A 15,824-nucleotide genomic window follows, 5' to 3' on the forward strand; every position below is an offset into this window, starting at 1 on the left:
GGGCATGTCTATACCCATGGATGCTCCACACACATCTCCAGGCTGGCCCACAGGGATACAGGATGCTGTGGAGGCCGGGTGAGGCTGAGTAACTTGGCGCTGGCTGTCATGTAGGACTTTGCTTTCTCCACATGCACAGCCTGGAATAACATGAGTGGGCATCCAGGAGCACATGTGCAAGGTGATCTGTGCTCTGCATGCACCTGCCTCCATGGGCAGGCACAGCCCTGGAGCTGTCCCTCACGGCAGAGGGGACACTGTAGAGGTGAAAGTCTTTGCAGGACGTTAGAAATGGGGATCAGGACTCTGATGCTATTTTTCCCTAGTTCTGTCATGGAGTTTGGACAAGTCCTAATTCCCTGACAAAATCATCCATGATCTTGGGAGCAAAGGGCATGGTTCATCTCTGTCAGTCCTGCTCTGCGAGGACCTAAGTCTTTCCTAAAGGCCGTGTTTAGAAGCAGTCTAATTTTCATGTCTCAATTTTATTTTTCTCACATCTCTCTCTGACACACACATACACACACTTCTATTGGAAAAACGATTTTAATACCCATGGCACATTGTCCTGGTGTGATATAAAATCCAATGACATGTGGCATTTGGAAAAGGTCACTTCCCGCATCAGGATTCATTATCCTACCTCAGCATGGGAAGCCACAGGGTTGACCCCACCTCCACAAACCCCTTGCCCCCTCCCCAGCTGTGGCGGGTGAGCAGGGCAAGGGGATGAGGCACTGGGTGGCTGTGTTGGGGACTTGGGCAGCGTCAGGGCAGTCCCTACAGTGAGGGTTCTTGTTTCTCACATTGATGTCCCTGCCCTTCCCGGTGCCTTTATTATCCCACTTGCTGTAGGGCAAGAGGAGTTCCAGGGATGTGCTGCTGGGCAGACTCGGGCTGCAAAGCCGGCTCTGCTGGGTGCAGAGGGCTTGGATGGTTTTCCCTGCCTCCCCCTGCTCCTGCTCCCTCTCTGTTCCCTTTCAAGCAGGAGCTGGCTCTTGTGGTGCCCTCGGTCTGACTGTTGCAGAAGGGAAACACTCCCCTTCCCTGTTTCACTTGTTCAGTTTTTTGGCTGGGTTGGTTGGGAAGTGCCCTTCTGTGTTAGTGCTCACCACCACCTAGACAGAACTGAGAAAAGAAAGTGCAGAGGACATGCAAAGCCCAGCTCCTTGCAAGCTTCCCCACCAGGCCTGGGCTCTCTGACTGCCCCACACTCGGTGCCCTGGAGCACAGCAGCAGCCCCCAGAAGGCTGGGTGCAGAAGCACTGGGGGGGCTCTGCCCTGTTTCTGCCCACGCAGGGCAGCATCCTGGGCTAGAAAAGGGTCCCTGGTGCATGTTGCCGGTAAGGGACAGCAGGTCAGGAGCAGGGGATGCTCACAGCAGGGCAGGAGTGACAAGCTGTCCTGGGGCACGTGCATGCTTTTTCCTTTCCTTGGACTTGTTTCTGCTCAGGCTTCCCCAGAACCATCTTTGTCCAAGTATGTCCACCTCCCCACGGTGTTTCCAGCCCAACATGGAGCTATTCTCTGGAAGGGCAGGAGGGCGCAGGAAGGACAAACCTGCTGTGAGGCTGCTCAGAGGTTCTCAGCGGACACAGTCTCTCATGGGGTAGAGCATGGGCTGTCCCCCACCCAGTTGTCCCATGGTCAGGGGACTGGGAGCCAGGACTGCTTGGCCACAAACTACCTTGGGGCACCTTGGGCAAAACATAACCCGGTTCCCCACCCGCAGGGTATGGGGAGGTGAAAGTGGGTGCACGGGGCAGGCGGGGGGCTCGGGGCTGTGGGAAGGGCAGGAGGTGGGGGGCAGGAACAGAAACAGGAACAGTTGTTCCTGGGGAGAGGAGGATTATTTTTCAGCAGGGAGTGGGATTTGATGCCTACTGAAGATGACTTCTCAGAGTGCTGAGGGTGATGGTGAGCGTAGGCCCTTCCTACCATATAAACACCCATGAGTTATGGGTACCCCAGCCTCTAATTATGCAGTCAGCCCCAAATAGGCTGTGTCTAACGAGGCTGACAGACTAATATCTCAAGAGCCCTTAATGCGTTATCATCTCTTGCTGTATGACCTCATATTTATAACTGCTCTGGTTGGAGGTTGAGAAATGTCCTTCTTGTCCCCCAGTTCCCTCCCCAACTTTCCCCCCCCTGGAGCAGCAGCTCTTCAGCCTCATCTGTTAGGATCAGGAGGAGAGAAGCGACTTCTCTCCATCCATCATGAGCGGAGTTCGCGCTATTAGATGATTAAAGACATTTTTTATAATATTTGGAAGAGGCTTTGAAATGTCTCTCAAACAGTGTGATTAATGCCCGCTTAACCCTCGCCTGGCCGGGATGGCGGGAGCAGGGGAGAGGCGGGTGCATCCTGGGGCAGCATCTTGGTGGGGTCCCAGCCGTTGGGCACCCCGAGTCCTGACAAGGTGTGATTCATGAGCGCGGGGCACCTGCAGGAAGCTCCGGCCTCCAGGCAGTTCCTAACGCACCGGGGACTCGGTGGTTTCTGAGGCTGCAACGGCCGGGGCAGGAGGAAGCGCTGCCCACCCCCTCCCCAGCGCTCGCACAAGAGGCCCCAGGGCTGTGCCCCTTCGGGTCTGCAACCCAGACCATCCCACACCAATGCTGTGGGTTTCAAGAGTGGGCAGGGAAAGGGGGTGAGGAGCCTGTGCCCATTCCCGGCTGTCCTGAGCTGGTGAGCTGTTTGCTGTCCCCATTTCCCCTTCTTTTTCCTCTGCCTCTCCATATGGTTCACTCTCAGAGGCAAGTCTCCCTGAAAAAAAAAAAGAATCACAGGTATCTAGATGCTCCGATAGGATCCACCTTTAGGATGTTGCATCCTTGCTCAGAGTTTTCCATAAAGACCCATGGGGTTGGTGCACATGTTCACGCTAAAAGTCATGCTGGTGTTACTTTGGCCAGTACATGCCAAAGGCCAAATTGCTGATGTTCGCTGCCTTTGGTTCTCGTGGGGGAGTGGAGATTTGGCCTCGGCTGGGGGAAGGATGCCCGCCTCCTTTGATCACAGGCGCAATGTTTCATAATCTCAATTTCTTGTCAATTGATTGCCAGATAGAAGCGACAACCAAAGAGGGCCCCAGGCGTCTGCAACTGCCACTCATCGTATGATTTTAACTCTCCCCCTCTGTAAGTTTGCATTATTTTCTTCTTGTTGTTGTTGTTATCTAAAGAAACCTCTCCTTTCTCTCCCTTCAAAAAGCCTCCTAGAAATCCCAATGCCCTTGTCAATTTGGTAGTCAATGTACAAATAGCTGAGAGGGGTTAATGCATGATTAATAGGTGTTTTATTAAAATGGTTAATCTGTCATTACAGAGTCCAAAAGATCAATAGATTTCTTATAATCATAGCTTAAAATCGTCTTTAGCACCACTGCTTACGGGCTTAAGACCCCAGGCAAGATGCTTAGGGGACTTGGGAGTCTCCCGTTAACTCCTTCTAAGCCTTCTGCCATCTGAAGTGTGACCCAAGGTCTCCCGCAGCCGGAGAAAATCCAACGCAGGGCTGCATGTAATGTTACGCTTGCCATCCGCCTTGTTATTTATGGGTATTAAAATTGTCACACCTGAGCGACAGAAAAGGGAAATGGAAAGAGGGAGAAACTGGGAATGCAGCTGGATAAATGCTCTTTGTTACGACCGTCGGCAGTGCCCGAGCGGAGCGAGGCGGGGGCACGGCTGGGCTGTCTCCGAGCCGCTAGTGCCGTCACGAAGCAGCGAGTGTTGGCCAAGCATCAGGGCTGAAGCCGTGTGCCTGGTGTGGGGCAGGGTGTCAGTGGCCAGGGAGGACCATCCCACATCACCTGAGTCACATCTGTGTCCTCAGCCCCAGAGGCTGCTTTCCTGGCAGCTGTCTGACGTTGGGTCTGGTTGACCCAACCCTTTGGGGTGCCTGGTCCAAGCTACTTTTCGATAACTCTGGTGATACCGTGACAAATCACAGAGACACTGAACTGCCGACCCCCGGCACAAGGTCTCTACAGGAGGAGGTGCTGTTTAGACAGGCTGACATGGGAGCGGCTGAGCCAGCACAGGCGAGGGGAGCGCAGCCCCTCTCTGCCCCAACCACCCTGCAGCATCCTCTCCTCCACAGATCCTGAGGTCATGAAGGGGTCTGTGGTAGAGCCTGGCACCGGTGAGTAATCCCTGAGCGAGTTTGGCTGTGGACCTTGCTGGGCCATCCACACGATGGAGACCCAGACCTGCTGCTCGGTGAGTGGAGCAGATGTTGATGTGCTGGAACCAGTCCTGCTCACCTGAAGCCTGTCCCTGTGCCTTCATTTCTCCCTCCCAGAGACACATGTGTGTGGAACGGGCAGACTTTTGTGCAGCCCCCAGCACCACAAGCCCACCCAAGGCTGGAGACACTTGCCTGGAGGCTGGCTGGAGTAACTCCTGCCTGACGAGAAGTCCCAACTCTGCCCCATCCAGGCGGTGGATACGTGCCCTGTGTGGGGGTCCCAACCTGCCAGGAAGGTATCACTGCCTTCACCTCCCACCCCTACCAGAGCTCAGCGTGGGGCTGGGAGGAGATTTTCCAGACTCCCTGGGTCCAGCTCTCTCCACCCTTGCCTCATTGCATATTTTTGGGCCATTATGTTCGACAGGGAGAATTTGTTTTTGTCCAGAGCAGATCCCCGGACAGTCTCAAGCCTCTAAGGATTTATCATCCTGAGCTTTTGTTTGTGGGTCTCCAGGACCCCCTGCCCCACAGCCGAACCCCGATGCTTCTCTGTCTCCTCCACAGAGCCTGCTGCCCCCCAGGAGCACTGACTCCTCTCTCCCTGCAGTGGATGCCCAGCAGTGCAGACTTCCCGGTCACACACATGCTGCAAAGGCCACTGTTGAGGGCAGGATGCTGTGGTCACAGTGTCGGGGGACGTGTCCCACCTACTGGGAACGTGATAACTGTGGCTGCTTCTGGCTTTCCTCCCCAGGGCTGCCCAGGGAGGTGGCCCAGTGCAGGGCATGCTGGGCTACCAGCACAAAAATCCCCTGGGATCCTTTGGTAACATTCAGTCTGTCCCAGAACTGGTGGCAGGGGAGCCTGAGCTTGCCCCCTTTCAGCCCTCACATTGCATCCCTGCTTCCAGCCCTGCTCCGTGGCAGCTGAGCAGTTGGGAGGGTCAGGCAGAAACATGGTGTGAGCCCCTGGCTTGTCTTGAAGGTCATCACCGATGTCCCCCTGTGACTAAATAAAGCCGAAACAGCAGTGGCTGCCTGTGCTGAGTGACAGCGGGGTGACATCAGAGGCGGCACGGGTGCCAGCGCTGCTGGCTGCACGCCATTTAAGCAGATGTTCAGCTGCCCTGTGGTTGTGGTGGTGAGAATTTGGGGTCACTCTCAACAGGTTCAGGTCTATCAGGACAGAGCTCTTGGTTGGCATTGCAGCTGGGGTTGCATTTCCAAATAGCCATTGCTGCTGCATCAGATGGCCGCCCCACTTGTCACCAGCCCCCTGCTCACTCTCCTCCTGTCTCAGAAGCCACCATGTCAGTGACAAAAAGCTGCTCTGGAGGCCAGTGGCGTGTGATAGAGAAGGAAAGGGGTGCAGGGCTGCTCCACCAAAGCGCCGCCCCTCAGCCCCGTCCCCTCCCTGGCCACCCACATTCCTCTGCAGCAGCGCCAGGAAGGGGGGACCAACCTTTGGCACGTTTATTGACACTCCCTGAGTTCATACTGCAGCTCTACAATCTTTTCCTGAGATTATTAAGAATTAATTGATCACTTTTATATTCCCCCCGATACCCAGTGCTGCTTCGCGCCAGGCGGCAGGAGGACGGAAGGGAGACAGGAGGAGGGCGGGGTGTGTGTAAAAAACACACTGATAAATGTTAATTACTCTTTTACAGCCCTTGTCAAATTCCAAAGCAAGTCATAAATTCATTAAACTCTAACGGATTAAGCACATGCAGCTTATTTAGTCACCATAAACAAGATCATTTGGATGTTGATTTTCCCCTTTTTATTGCTGCAGCAGAAAAAGGGAAAAAATCAGATGAGGGAAGCAGTTGGTGGTTACTAGGGAGTCAGAAAAGTTTATTTCATATACGATTTTCTTGCTCCTTGGCAGCGCTCTATAGTACATCACTCCTCAGGTTGTGCCTGGGCAGCATCTTGCCAAGGAACGTGGCATGTCCAAGAGCTGTATCCATGCCCCAGGTGGCTGAGTCTTCATGTACAGCCCTGGGATGGAGGGGCCATGCTGCACAAAAGGTCTCCATGCCCTTTCCTTGGCCCAAGGCTGCCTTCTTAGTGCTGAGGCTCTTAAAGACCCAAGCAAGGTCTGGGTGAGCAGAGATGAGGTGCTCAAAGACCTCTCGGTGGTGGTTTTGGGCTGGGCTGACTGCACTCCATTATGCTGGGAGGTCTCCAAGGGTAGATTGTCTCCAGCAAGGCTCAATCCAGCCCATGGGATGCAGGGGTCTGCTCTCAGCCGTGCTGCAAGGGGTTGTGCAGGAGGAGTCCACATAAAAGCAGCTCTGCTCATTCTGGGATGTTTCAGCCCACTGAAGTGCTGTCCTCGAGGTGCTGACTGTGCCCAAGAGAGCAGGACGTGTCCCCAGCCAAGCTAGGCCACAAGGGAGAGGAGGCAGAGAAGGGATGCTGCGCTGGCAGGGAGGGACAGGGCACCTTCAGCTGCTCTGAACATGGTGACATAGCCCAGAGTCTGCCAACCCGCTCAGCAAGCTTGCCATCCGCTACTTGCATGTGTTAATAATGCAGGCTGACCTCCCGAGCTGCTGGAGCAGGGGAAGGAAAATGAGAGGAGGGTCAGGGAGATTAATTAATACTCAGGGCTCTAATTACGAGTTTCTTCAACACTGGGCTTCTAATGAGGAACAGGTGCTGAGGCAGCCCTGAGTCTCGCTGCCCCTCAGCTGGCCCTGCTGAGACATCTCCTGCCTCCTTGCAGGGGTGGTTTTACTGGGAGAGGGATGGAAATTAGCCCCCAGCCACCAGTATCTCCTGCAGCTCTGAGCTGTGTGGCCAGGAAGTTTCCATGCTGCTGTGTAACCCCGTCCGTGCCTTGGGCTGAGCACCAGAGACCTGCTGCCAACCTCAGCACACGCTTCAGTCCAGCATGGGACAGGGACAGGAGGTGGCTTGGGGGACCAGACGACCTTGATGGGTATCAAAGCTTGCCTCTGTGTAGTGTTTTCCCCAGGTCCAGCGTTGGCAGGAGCCCTGACATTGCGGATGCTGGGGAGCCATCTCCAGCTGAGTGGTCCATGGTCAGCAGTGCTGGCCCAGGGATGCTGGCCCTGGGGCACGGCTGTGCTCCTCCAGCATCTCCCAGCCTCCGATGAGGCTGTGCTCATCAGGAGCTGCAGGCAGCATGCGCTGCAGGCAGCAGAGGGAACTCTAAACACCTCTCTGGAAGCTCACTCGCTGGCTTCTGCCAGAAAAATTTAGGGCTTTTCCTTCAGAGTCCTCAGCAGCACTTCATCTAAAGGAGGTGGCCTGGGCGCTGGAGGGGTGACTGCCCTCCTGCAGCCTCATCTGAGCCCATCTCTGAAATGGGCACAGCCCAGGAGAGGCTGAGCTGTGGGTACGTATGTGTCACCCTGCCCCTGCTCCCCTCTGCTTTTGGGGGGGCAGAGGGAGAGGGGGGAGCTGCTGAAGGTCTCAAATAGGACCGCAATAGGGTGCCAGCCTCCAGAGCCCCATTCCCAACAAATATTTCCCTCCTGAAAGCTTCACCATTTTCCTTGCGGTGAGCACACAGTGCACGCGTAAGTGCCAGCAGAAGCATCCCTGCCCACCAGATCCCTCCGTGATTCCCGCTGTGCAGAGGTGCCCTCTGGAGATCTCCCCGGGCTTCTGATCACGGACAGGGCATCCAGGGGTTAACGGAAGGAGTGTGTCCATACTGAGCAGTACCTAACAGCCACTAGCTAATAACTTTATGGCTTCAAAGCAGGGCATTTATCATGCTGAAGTTTGTTTATGCACTAGTTATATGGCGCATTATACCAGCGGTGTGTTTGGCTGATAAATTCTCCGTGACAAGCGAGGCTACCAATGGGGACTCACGGAGTCCAAAAGACCAGTAGCTTTTTCCTGAACTCTGCTTTCTGAGATAAGGATGTTTTTTCCCTCTTTTGTTTTGTAAGGAGGAAAGAAAAAAAATTGACAACCTGTAAACATTTAAAAAAAAAAGAGGGAGGTTTTTTTTCTGGGTAAGTTGCCTGAAGCCACAGTCCCCACTGGGGACAGAGGAGAAGGTCCTGGTGAGGACCAGGCGGGCTGTGTGTGAGCACCTCTGTACTGGCAAGTGATGCCTGTGGGCCCGTAATGGGAGACCTGTGCATGTGCTGATTGGGCACTGACAGCTCTGGATGTCCCCAGGAATAATGTACCTCAGCCTCAACTGCTTTCAGGGAGGGTATTTTTTGGGTAGAAGTGTTAGAAGGCACTCTGGCAACCCTCTAGTTCTGTCCCGCATTTCTAAAATGAGCCATAATAGTATCATTTCTTACTGTTTCGATATAGTGTGTGTGCGTGATTTGTTCCTGAGTGCAGCGCAGCTGCTGCCTTCACCTGTACCCTCTCACTGCTGGGTTAAATTGCTTTAATCCTGCTAATAATAATGACCTTCACATTTCTGGCTTGCTCTATCACAGCAGCCAAGCCCACTTTGCAAACATGAACAAGCTCAGCCTCCCGACTCCGTGCAAACACAATGGGTCAGGATTATTTTTCCTGCTGCGGTGGTGGGGAAACTGAGGCATAGAGCAACGAGCTGGTTGGTCTGAGCCTATCCAGAGTGGCATTCTTTGCTTTAACCATTAGACCTCATCCAGTTCCAGTTTGGACCAGTGTAGGCTTTCTTAGGTCTCACTTGTGAAGCAAGACCTGGGGCCGACTGCCTGGTGGGACACCTCTAAGAAAGATGGGGGCAGACTTTTTAGCAGGGCCTGTTATGATAGGACAAGGGGTGATGGTTTTAAACTAAAGGAGGGAGATTCAGGCCAGACATGAGGAAGACGTTTTTGCAAAGAGGGTGGTGAAACACTGGCCCAGGTTGCCCAGAGAGGTGGTAGATGTCCCATCCCTGGAGACATCCCAAGCCAGGCTGGACGGGGCTCTGAGCAACCTGAGCTGCTTGAAGATGTCCCTGCTCATTGCAAAGGGTTGGCCTAGATGAGCTTTGGAGGTTCCTTCCAACCCAAACTGTTCTATGATTCTGAGCAGCAGGGCAGACCCTGATGCTGAGACCTGCCTCCTCAGTGTCCTCAAGGAGGTTCATGTGGGACCAGCCTTTGCTCCTGCTAAAGATTAGTACCCATGCTGCAGGATGCTGATGGGGTGCTGCGATGTGCCAGCTCAGCCTGGTCCCTTCCCCGTGGGTCCATGTCCTCCGTCTTGCTGCAATAAGCAGAAAGCCTCCATCTGTGGTTTGGTCCTGGAGGGTGAGTGCCCAGCCAGCGGGTGTGTGGGCGCACACCTCCCTTGCATGCAACTTGTTGTGTTATGTGCATCCATGGGTGCTCCCCAGGGAGCGCATCTCAGTGCATTTACCTGTGCACACCCCACTGTGCACACACGGGTGTGCACAAACACAGAATCATTAGTGCACTGTGTGCACTTCAGTGTGCTGCGTTAGGATCCGTCCACAACTGCCCACCCGTGCGGGCATCCCCAGCCGCGTTGCAGTCCCTGCACATCTCTGGCTGCGTACCTGTTGCATCCCCGGCTGCGTACCTGTGCCAGTGTGCGCAGCCCCGGCTGCGGATCCGCATCGGTGGCTGCGTGCAGTGGCCCCTGCAGGCTGTAAATACTGCCAGTGTGGCGGGGAGGTTGAGCGGTTTATGGCTCAAGGTCAGGCCCATGAATCATAAAAAGGTGTCGGAAGGAGCATTAACTTCTAGCCTTCGCTTGGTCTCTGTGTGGTTTCAGGCGGGGCCCCGGAGGCAGTGATTAAAGGGTGCACCTTCCCCTTTCAGTTTTACGGTAAAAGGAAAGCAGTAAATTAGAAGCCCACAGGCTGGGGCAGGCCAGGTCCCACCAGCACAACAGCTACACAAGTACCTGCCGTGCGCCCTGAGACCCCACTTGCTGGCTCTGCACCCCCCTGCCCGTTCTGCATCCCCCTACCCGTTCTGCACCCCCTCACCGGCTCTGCACTCCACCAGCACGGCCCCTACGCAGACCCTTCCCACAGCAGCCCCTTCCCGAGGGGCAGGTCCAGCCGTGTGCCAGGCAGTGGCTGCACTCATAGCGGGCACATCCCTCCATCCTTGCTTGGCTCACAGTTCGGGACAGCCAGAGGTGCTTGGCCCCTCTTGCCCCATGGAGCAGCAGCACCTCTTGCTCTGCACCTTTTTACAACTCCAGCTATAATTAACTCAAGTAATATAATTTTTTTGATCCAAATATATATAATTGGCGTCTAATGCCCCTGTTTCCTTGTGAATTGTCAGGACTATTAAGAGCTGAGTCTTGATTGAAGAGGTGAAGCAGATTCTGCCAGGGGAAATTTAGGCTGGATATTAGAAAGAAATTCTTTACAGAGGGAGTGGTCAGGCATTGGAATGGCTGCCCAGGGAGGTGGTGGACTTGCCGTCCCTGGAGGTTTTTAAACTGAGATTGGACATGGCACTTAGTGCCATGATCTAGTAAACAGACTAGAGTTGGACCAAGGGTTGAACTCGATGATCTCTGAGGTCTTTTCCAACCCAGTCGATTCTGTGATTCTGTGATTCTGTTTCTGCTGTCGAGGTTGGAGGGCTGGGGCAGAGGCAGAACGCTCCAATAGGGATCTGGTCCCTGCCCCACATTTGGACCTAAGGACAGGGAGCTGGGGCTGGGGAGAGCTGGGGTGACGTCCAGCACTGCGGGGCTGACCCTGGCCCAGCTCTGCCATGGCAGGGAGGCTGCTTACAGGATCCTGCTTTTTCCTACTGCTCAGCTATAGGTAGTCTCCAGCACAGCAGCTTCAGGGCAAGCACTCAATTTGTGGGGCATTGCTGAAGGTTTCATCCCCACCAGTGTGTGCTTCAAACCCACCACCTCCTGAAGAAGGACTTTCAGGGATGGAGGTGGGAATGTACCCAGCCTGGCTGCAGTGTCATCCTCCTGATCCTGACTCAGCCCGCAGCTGCCTTGGAATCCCTGGTTTGTCCCTCCTGCCGCCTGCCAGGCTGGTGACCAGGACATGGGACATGTGCGATAACAGCTTCCCCGAGCTGGAGCTGCTGCTGCTGCCGCCGGCCCTGACCAGGTGCTATGTGAAGGGCTGGGCGCGTTTGGCCATTGCCAGGCTGATTCCCCCCCGGGTCACCCTCCGGACCTGCCCGCTGGACCTGGGGGCTGCAGGTCAGGCTGCCACCACCTGCCTGGTACCTGCAATAGCAGGAGTCCGGGGGCAGGCCGGGAGCTGGAGCACATCTGCCCTGGGGACGCTGCACATCTGTCCAGGTACTGCAGCCCTCCAGGCCCCTGGCAGGCAGCTGGGAGGCTGGGGCTGGGCTGAATGAAAAGCCCAAGCATATGCTGTGCCCCTGTCCCTGGGCTGGGTTGAGCGTTATATGTCTCTGAGAAGGGGAGAGAGGGAGGGAGACCATCAGCTTGCCAGGAGGGAAAATACTTCTCCTTGCCCTAAAAAAAAGTGCTTTTTCCCCCTGGGGAACGACATTGCAGAGCCCTGGAATTGACGGGCCTGCCAGAGCTGATGGATGGTGCTGGAGGAGGGAGCGAAGCGGGTCAGCAGAGCAGAAACCAGCAGGCACAAAGAGAGAGCATCCCTGCTAACCAAGGCAGGCGGTGACACCCTGTGCCAGGGCTGAGCCCACAACAGCCTCCTCTCTGTTGGGCTGGAGAGTCGGCACAGCTGGGGTACCTGGGGTGCCATCCTGCGATGCCCCCGGGAGCACTCCAACTGCATCCACCAACAAGAAGGTCCTTTCTTCATCTCTGCACAAGCCCTGATTGTTCAGATGCTTTCCTTGCCACTGCCTTGTGCTTCTGCTCTGTCCAGAGACAGTTCTGGGAGGAAAGGGAGGACTTGCAACGTCTGCACAGCCAGAGCTGCTGGGTCTTCAAGGTTTCTGAAGGGGCTGAGGCTCCTTAGGCATCTCCAGGCCAGGACATCTGAGTCCTCTCAGCAGCTCTGCTGTGCGAGCCCACAACCTGCTTGTGCCTCAGTTTCCCCACCGGCAGCAGAGGTCCGGCTCTGCCTTTGCAGGGGTGCTGCAAAGCGTGGGTGTGTGCCTTTGAGCCAAGGCACCCCGAGATCTGGGGAACTGCGGTTCCAGCTGCACAGGGCAGCCCCAGTGCAGGCGGTTGTGCTGTCAGCTCCTCTGCACAGCATCCTGCTGTCTGTCCTGGAGCTGAGAGGGGCAAAACTGAAAGGGGGAAGCCTGGGCTAGTGTGGGTCTCTGAGGACTGCTCCAAGTAGGGATCTGGCTGTGTTTTGAGACTGGTGGGGGGAACTGGATATTTGTAAATGGTGGAGGCAGTGGCTGCAGGGAGAGACTGGGCAGCTGTGCAAAAGCAGCCCTAACCTCACCGAAACTTGTGTGCAGACTGCTTCCTCATGAAAGACGCCCAGACAGCCTCCTGGCAGAGAGGTGACAGCAGCTTGCGGTGACACCAGGGGGATGCTGGCTGTTGTGGTGTGAGCGGGGCTCACAGACACCCATTGCAGCCTGGGAACCTCAGGCTCTGCCTGCAGGAAGTGTCTCCTTCCCAAGTCACTGTCCCCAGCAGGCACACGCAGGAGGGCAGGAGCTGTCCCCATCAGCCATGGCTGGGAGGGTTGGATCTGTGGGGAAGTGATTGGAGCAGAGGCAGGCTGTCCTGAGCTGTAGGCAGTGGCAGCTTTTTGGAGGCCTGGAGTAAAACAAGGGTGCAACAACCACCAGATCCAGGACTGCAGGCTGCTCCCTGTCTCTCTTGTGGGATCAGCAGCCTGGGGACACGGAGCACATGGTAGGAAGGAGCCCAGATGTCCTTGCTCCCGTCTGTACTCCATCTGCAGTGGGAGGATACTCCTGAAGCTTCTAGGCTGGAGGGATGTATCTCCAGAGGGATCTGAACCCCAAACTGTTGTCTTTGTTCTACAAGCCCTGCTGCCGAGTCCCACTGCAGCGCTGGCTGCTGCTCCAGCAGCTGTGAGGAGAAGTGCGGGGAAGGGGCTCAGCTTCAGATCGATGCTGAGCACTGTGATAAGAATCTCTTATCACCCTTGTCATTGTAATGGCTGGGACTGACATGCTGGGCTGAATAAGGGCCAGATTTCTGCATAGCCGGAGGTGAGGAGGAGACGGGGCACAGCAGGGAGGCAGCAGTGGCTCTGAGATGATGTCCCAGCGCTTCCAGCACCTGCTTGCTCTCTCCAGTGATGATCAGAACCAGCTCTCCCTTCCCTTCCCAGCCTTGGGGCTGCTGCATCTCCTTCCCCAGCTCCTGACGAGGAAGAGGAGGTCCCGGAGGCAGGAGAGAAATGCAGTGAAGGAATGGGTCCTGCAGACCCAGACCATGCCTGGGGGTGATGGGCACACACAGAAGAGCAGCCCAGAGGGCTGGGCATTGCCAAGAGGGTCCAGGAGTGAGAGGAAAAACTGGGGAGCTCCTGATCCCACCTCTGCAGGTATCTTCAGCCACTTCCCACCGCCCCCTGGGCCAGCTCAGTCCCAGCACTTTGCAGGAGTGCAGCACAGGGACAGGACAGGCACACAGGAGCCAACAGAGCAGATAGGGATCCGAGGAGGGTTCCAGGCGTTTGGGAATTCCCTCTGTTTCCATTACTGTCCAAAAGCAGCTTTTCCAATGGGTAAGGAAAAGGGATCCAGTAAGCTTACATGTTCTGGGCAGTATTAGACTGGACAGTGGCAGCATTGAGTGCCCTCATCTGTAACAGCTCCTCCAGAGCCCTGCAGCATCCTCTGCCTTTAACCCCTCATTCTTCTCCCCTATGTTTTATTAACAACTGTTGATCGGGATTCCAAGATCGTCTGGCCGTGCAGAGACACAGATAAAATCTTAAGGTTGCTGCAGTCTCCTGCATCTCTGGACCCACCAATCTCTCTATCTACAATCTCTCTTCTGCTAAGCTTTCCTGTGGCAGACAAGCCCAAGAAGGTTAAACAGGGTCCTGTAGCAAGGCCACTGCTTCAATAACCGTGTGGCTGGGGGATGTGTTAGCTTTCTGCCCTCTCCCCCATTCCCCTTTGCTGCAGCTGCGTGGGATGTCCTGCTGCCTTATGGCCCCAGTGCACCACAGAGCTGGGGTCTTGCACAGCAAGGGCTTTATGGGGCCAACAGTTGTTCTCCTGGAGAGGATGACTCTGAAGGATGTTTTTTCCTCATTATGGACCAGACCTGGGTTTCATCGCTACTCCCAGCTCGGTGGCCAGGGAGCCAGTGGGTACTGGTGCGGTGCCACGCAGCCCCCGCTCCAGAGAGGCACCTTGGGACTCACCTGTTTAATTCCAGGAGCAGCACTGTCAGGTTGAGAGAAATTGGCCCCGTTGGAGGATTTATTAATTTCTCCTTCCCTCTGCCTCCTGCCGGGGGCTGCGCGAAGATCCCGCGCCACACAGTCATCTCACTAAAGCCAAGGGGGGCTTAGCGCTTAAATGGTTTTCACGCCGCTGTGGAGTTTAGTGCTTGTCAACAAGTCCGAGGTCTTGCCGAAGAGCCTTGAAAAACAGAGCAGCGGGTGTCAGTGCTGGGAAAGGGGGAGCACATACACCAGGGCTCCAAACAGCACTGCGCACATGGAAACATCTCATACCCAGCTCTGTGTATCCCCTCCAGTAGAGAGACAAATTTGGCTGTCCCACACTCCAGCAAGAGGTATATTTGGCCAAAACCTAAGTTTAAACCTCACGGAAATACCTTCATTAAGCCTCACTAATGTGAAAAAGTAGAGCTCACCCATGTTTTTTAAGCTTTTGTAGGCTCTTGCAGAAATACACATATGCTGCAAATGTATTTTGTGCTCCATATTCATCAGGCTGTTTTTACTGCTGGGTTGAGCCCGAAGCTGGTGGGGCTGAGTGCTGTTGCAGTAACGTGCTGGCTCTGCAGATGGGGATAGCAGAGCTCAGAAACCCAACCCAGCTCCAGATGCCACTTCAAAAGCCTGCCCTGCCTGGGGAGGTTGAGGAAGGCACCCTCGCCTTCTCCTCCACGCTAGCCTGCCCTCATGAGACCTTAAACTCCTCTTCTTTACTTTTGAGGAGCTGAGTTTACCAGGGATTTAATTTGCTGGAATAGTTCAGCTCAGGCTCTGGGACACAGATCTGGCACAGTGTGGAGCCGCAAGACACGCTGCAAGGATGAGCCAGCAGCGCTGAGGTCTGGAGGTCACTCATGCTGTGGTCCCCCGAGAAGCCACCCCACACCTGCGTGGCAGCGTGGGGAGGCAGGAGGCACGCATGACAGGGGATGCTGCCCCACCCTGGGCGTGCTGCAGCAATAGCAGCCCCCAAGACACCTGCTCCCGTGGGATCTGCTGCTGCCGGTGGGTCACCCGAGTCAAGTGTTTGAGCAGAATTCAGAGGAGAGCTGGGTAGTTTTATGGGCAGTAATAGTATTTACAGCCCTGCTGGCTGGGGCACTGATCCAGAGGGAAAGGAGCCCCCTCCTCAGTAAAACTGGATTGCAACACTAGCCCGTCTCCAGCTTTCCCAAGGGCGAGACTGGCCCCATCCTTTTTTTGAAGCATCCTTGGTTGAGCAATGCCCCTTGAAACCATGGGTCAGTCCCATGGCACAGCCGGCGTTCCTGTGCTGGTGATGTCCTCACCTGGTGCAAACTCACACTTCTCCTTGGATTAAGCCCTTCTTTTTCACGAG

General features: G+C 55.3%; 1 protein-coding gene across 3 annotated transcripts in view; it reads left to right on the forward strand.

The window, feature by feature from the left end:
• Positions 1–15,824, forward strand: part of RNF220 (ring finger protein 220) — a gene marked incomplete at its 5' end in the record, with an annotated part of 218,969 nt that overhangs the window by 82,218 nt on the left and 120,927 nt on the right. The window contains one exon of one of the 3 annotated variants that reach the window (XM_080349197.1): positions 3,070–3,144. The exons of the other annotated variants lie outside the window; for them this stretch is intronic. Coding sequence (XP_080205323.1) covers positions 3,070–3,144 — 75 coding nt within the window. The remainder of the gene's footprint in view (positions 1–3,069; positions 3,145–15,824) is intronic. 3 annotated transcript variants of the gene reach the window in all.

The sequence above is a fragment of the Nesoenas mayeri genome (genome assembly GCF_963082525.1).
Source record: "Nesoenas mayeri genome assembly, chromosome: 8".
NCBI lineage: Eukaryota > Metazoa > Chordata > Aves > Columbiformes > Columbidae > Nesoenas > Nesoenas mayeri.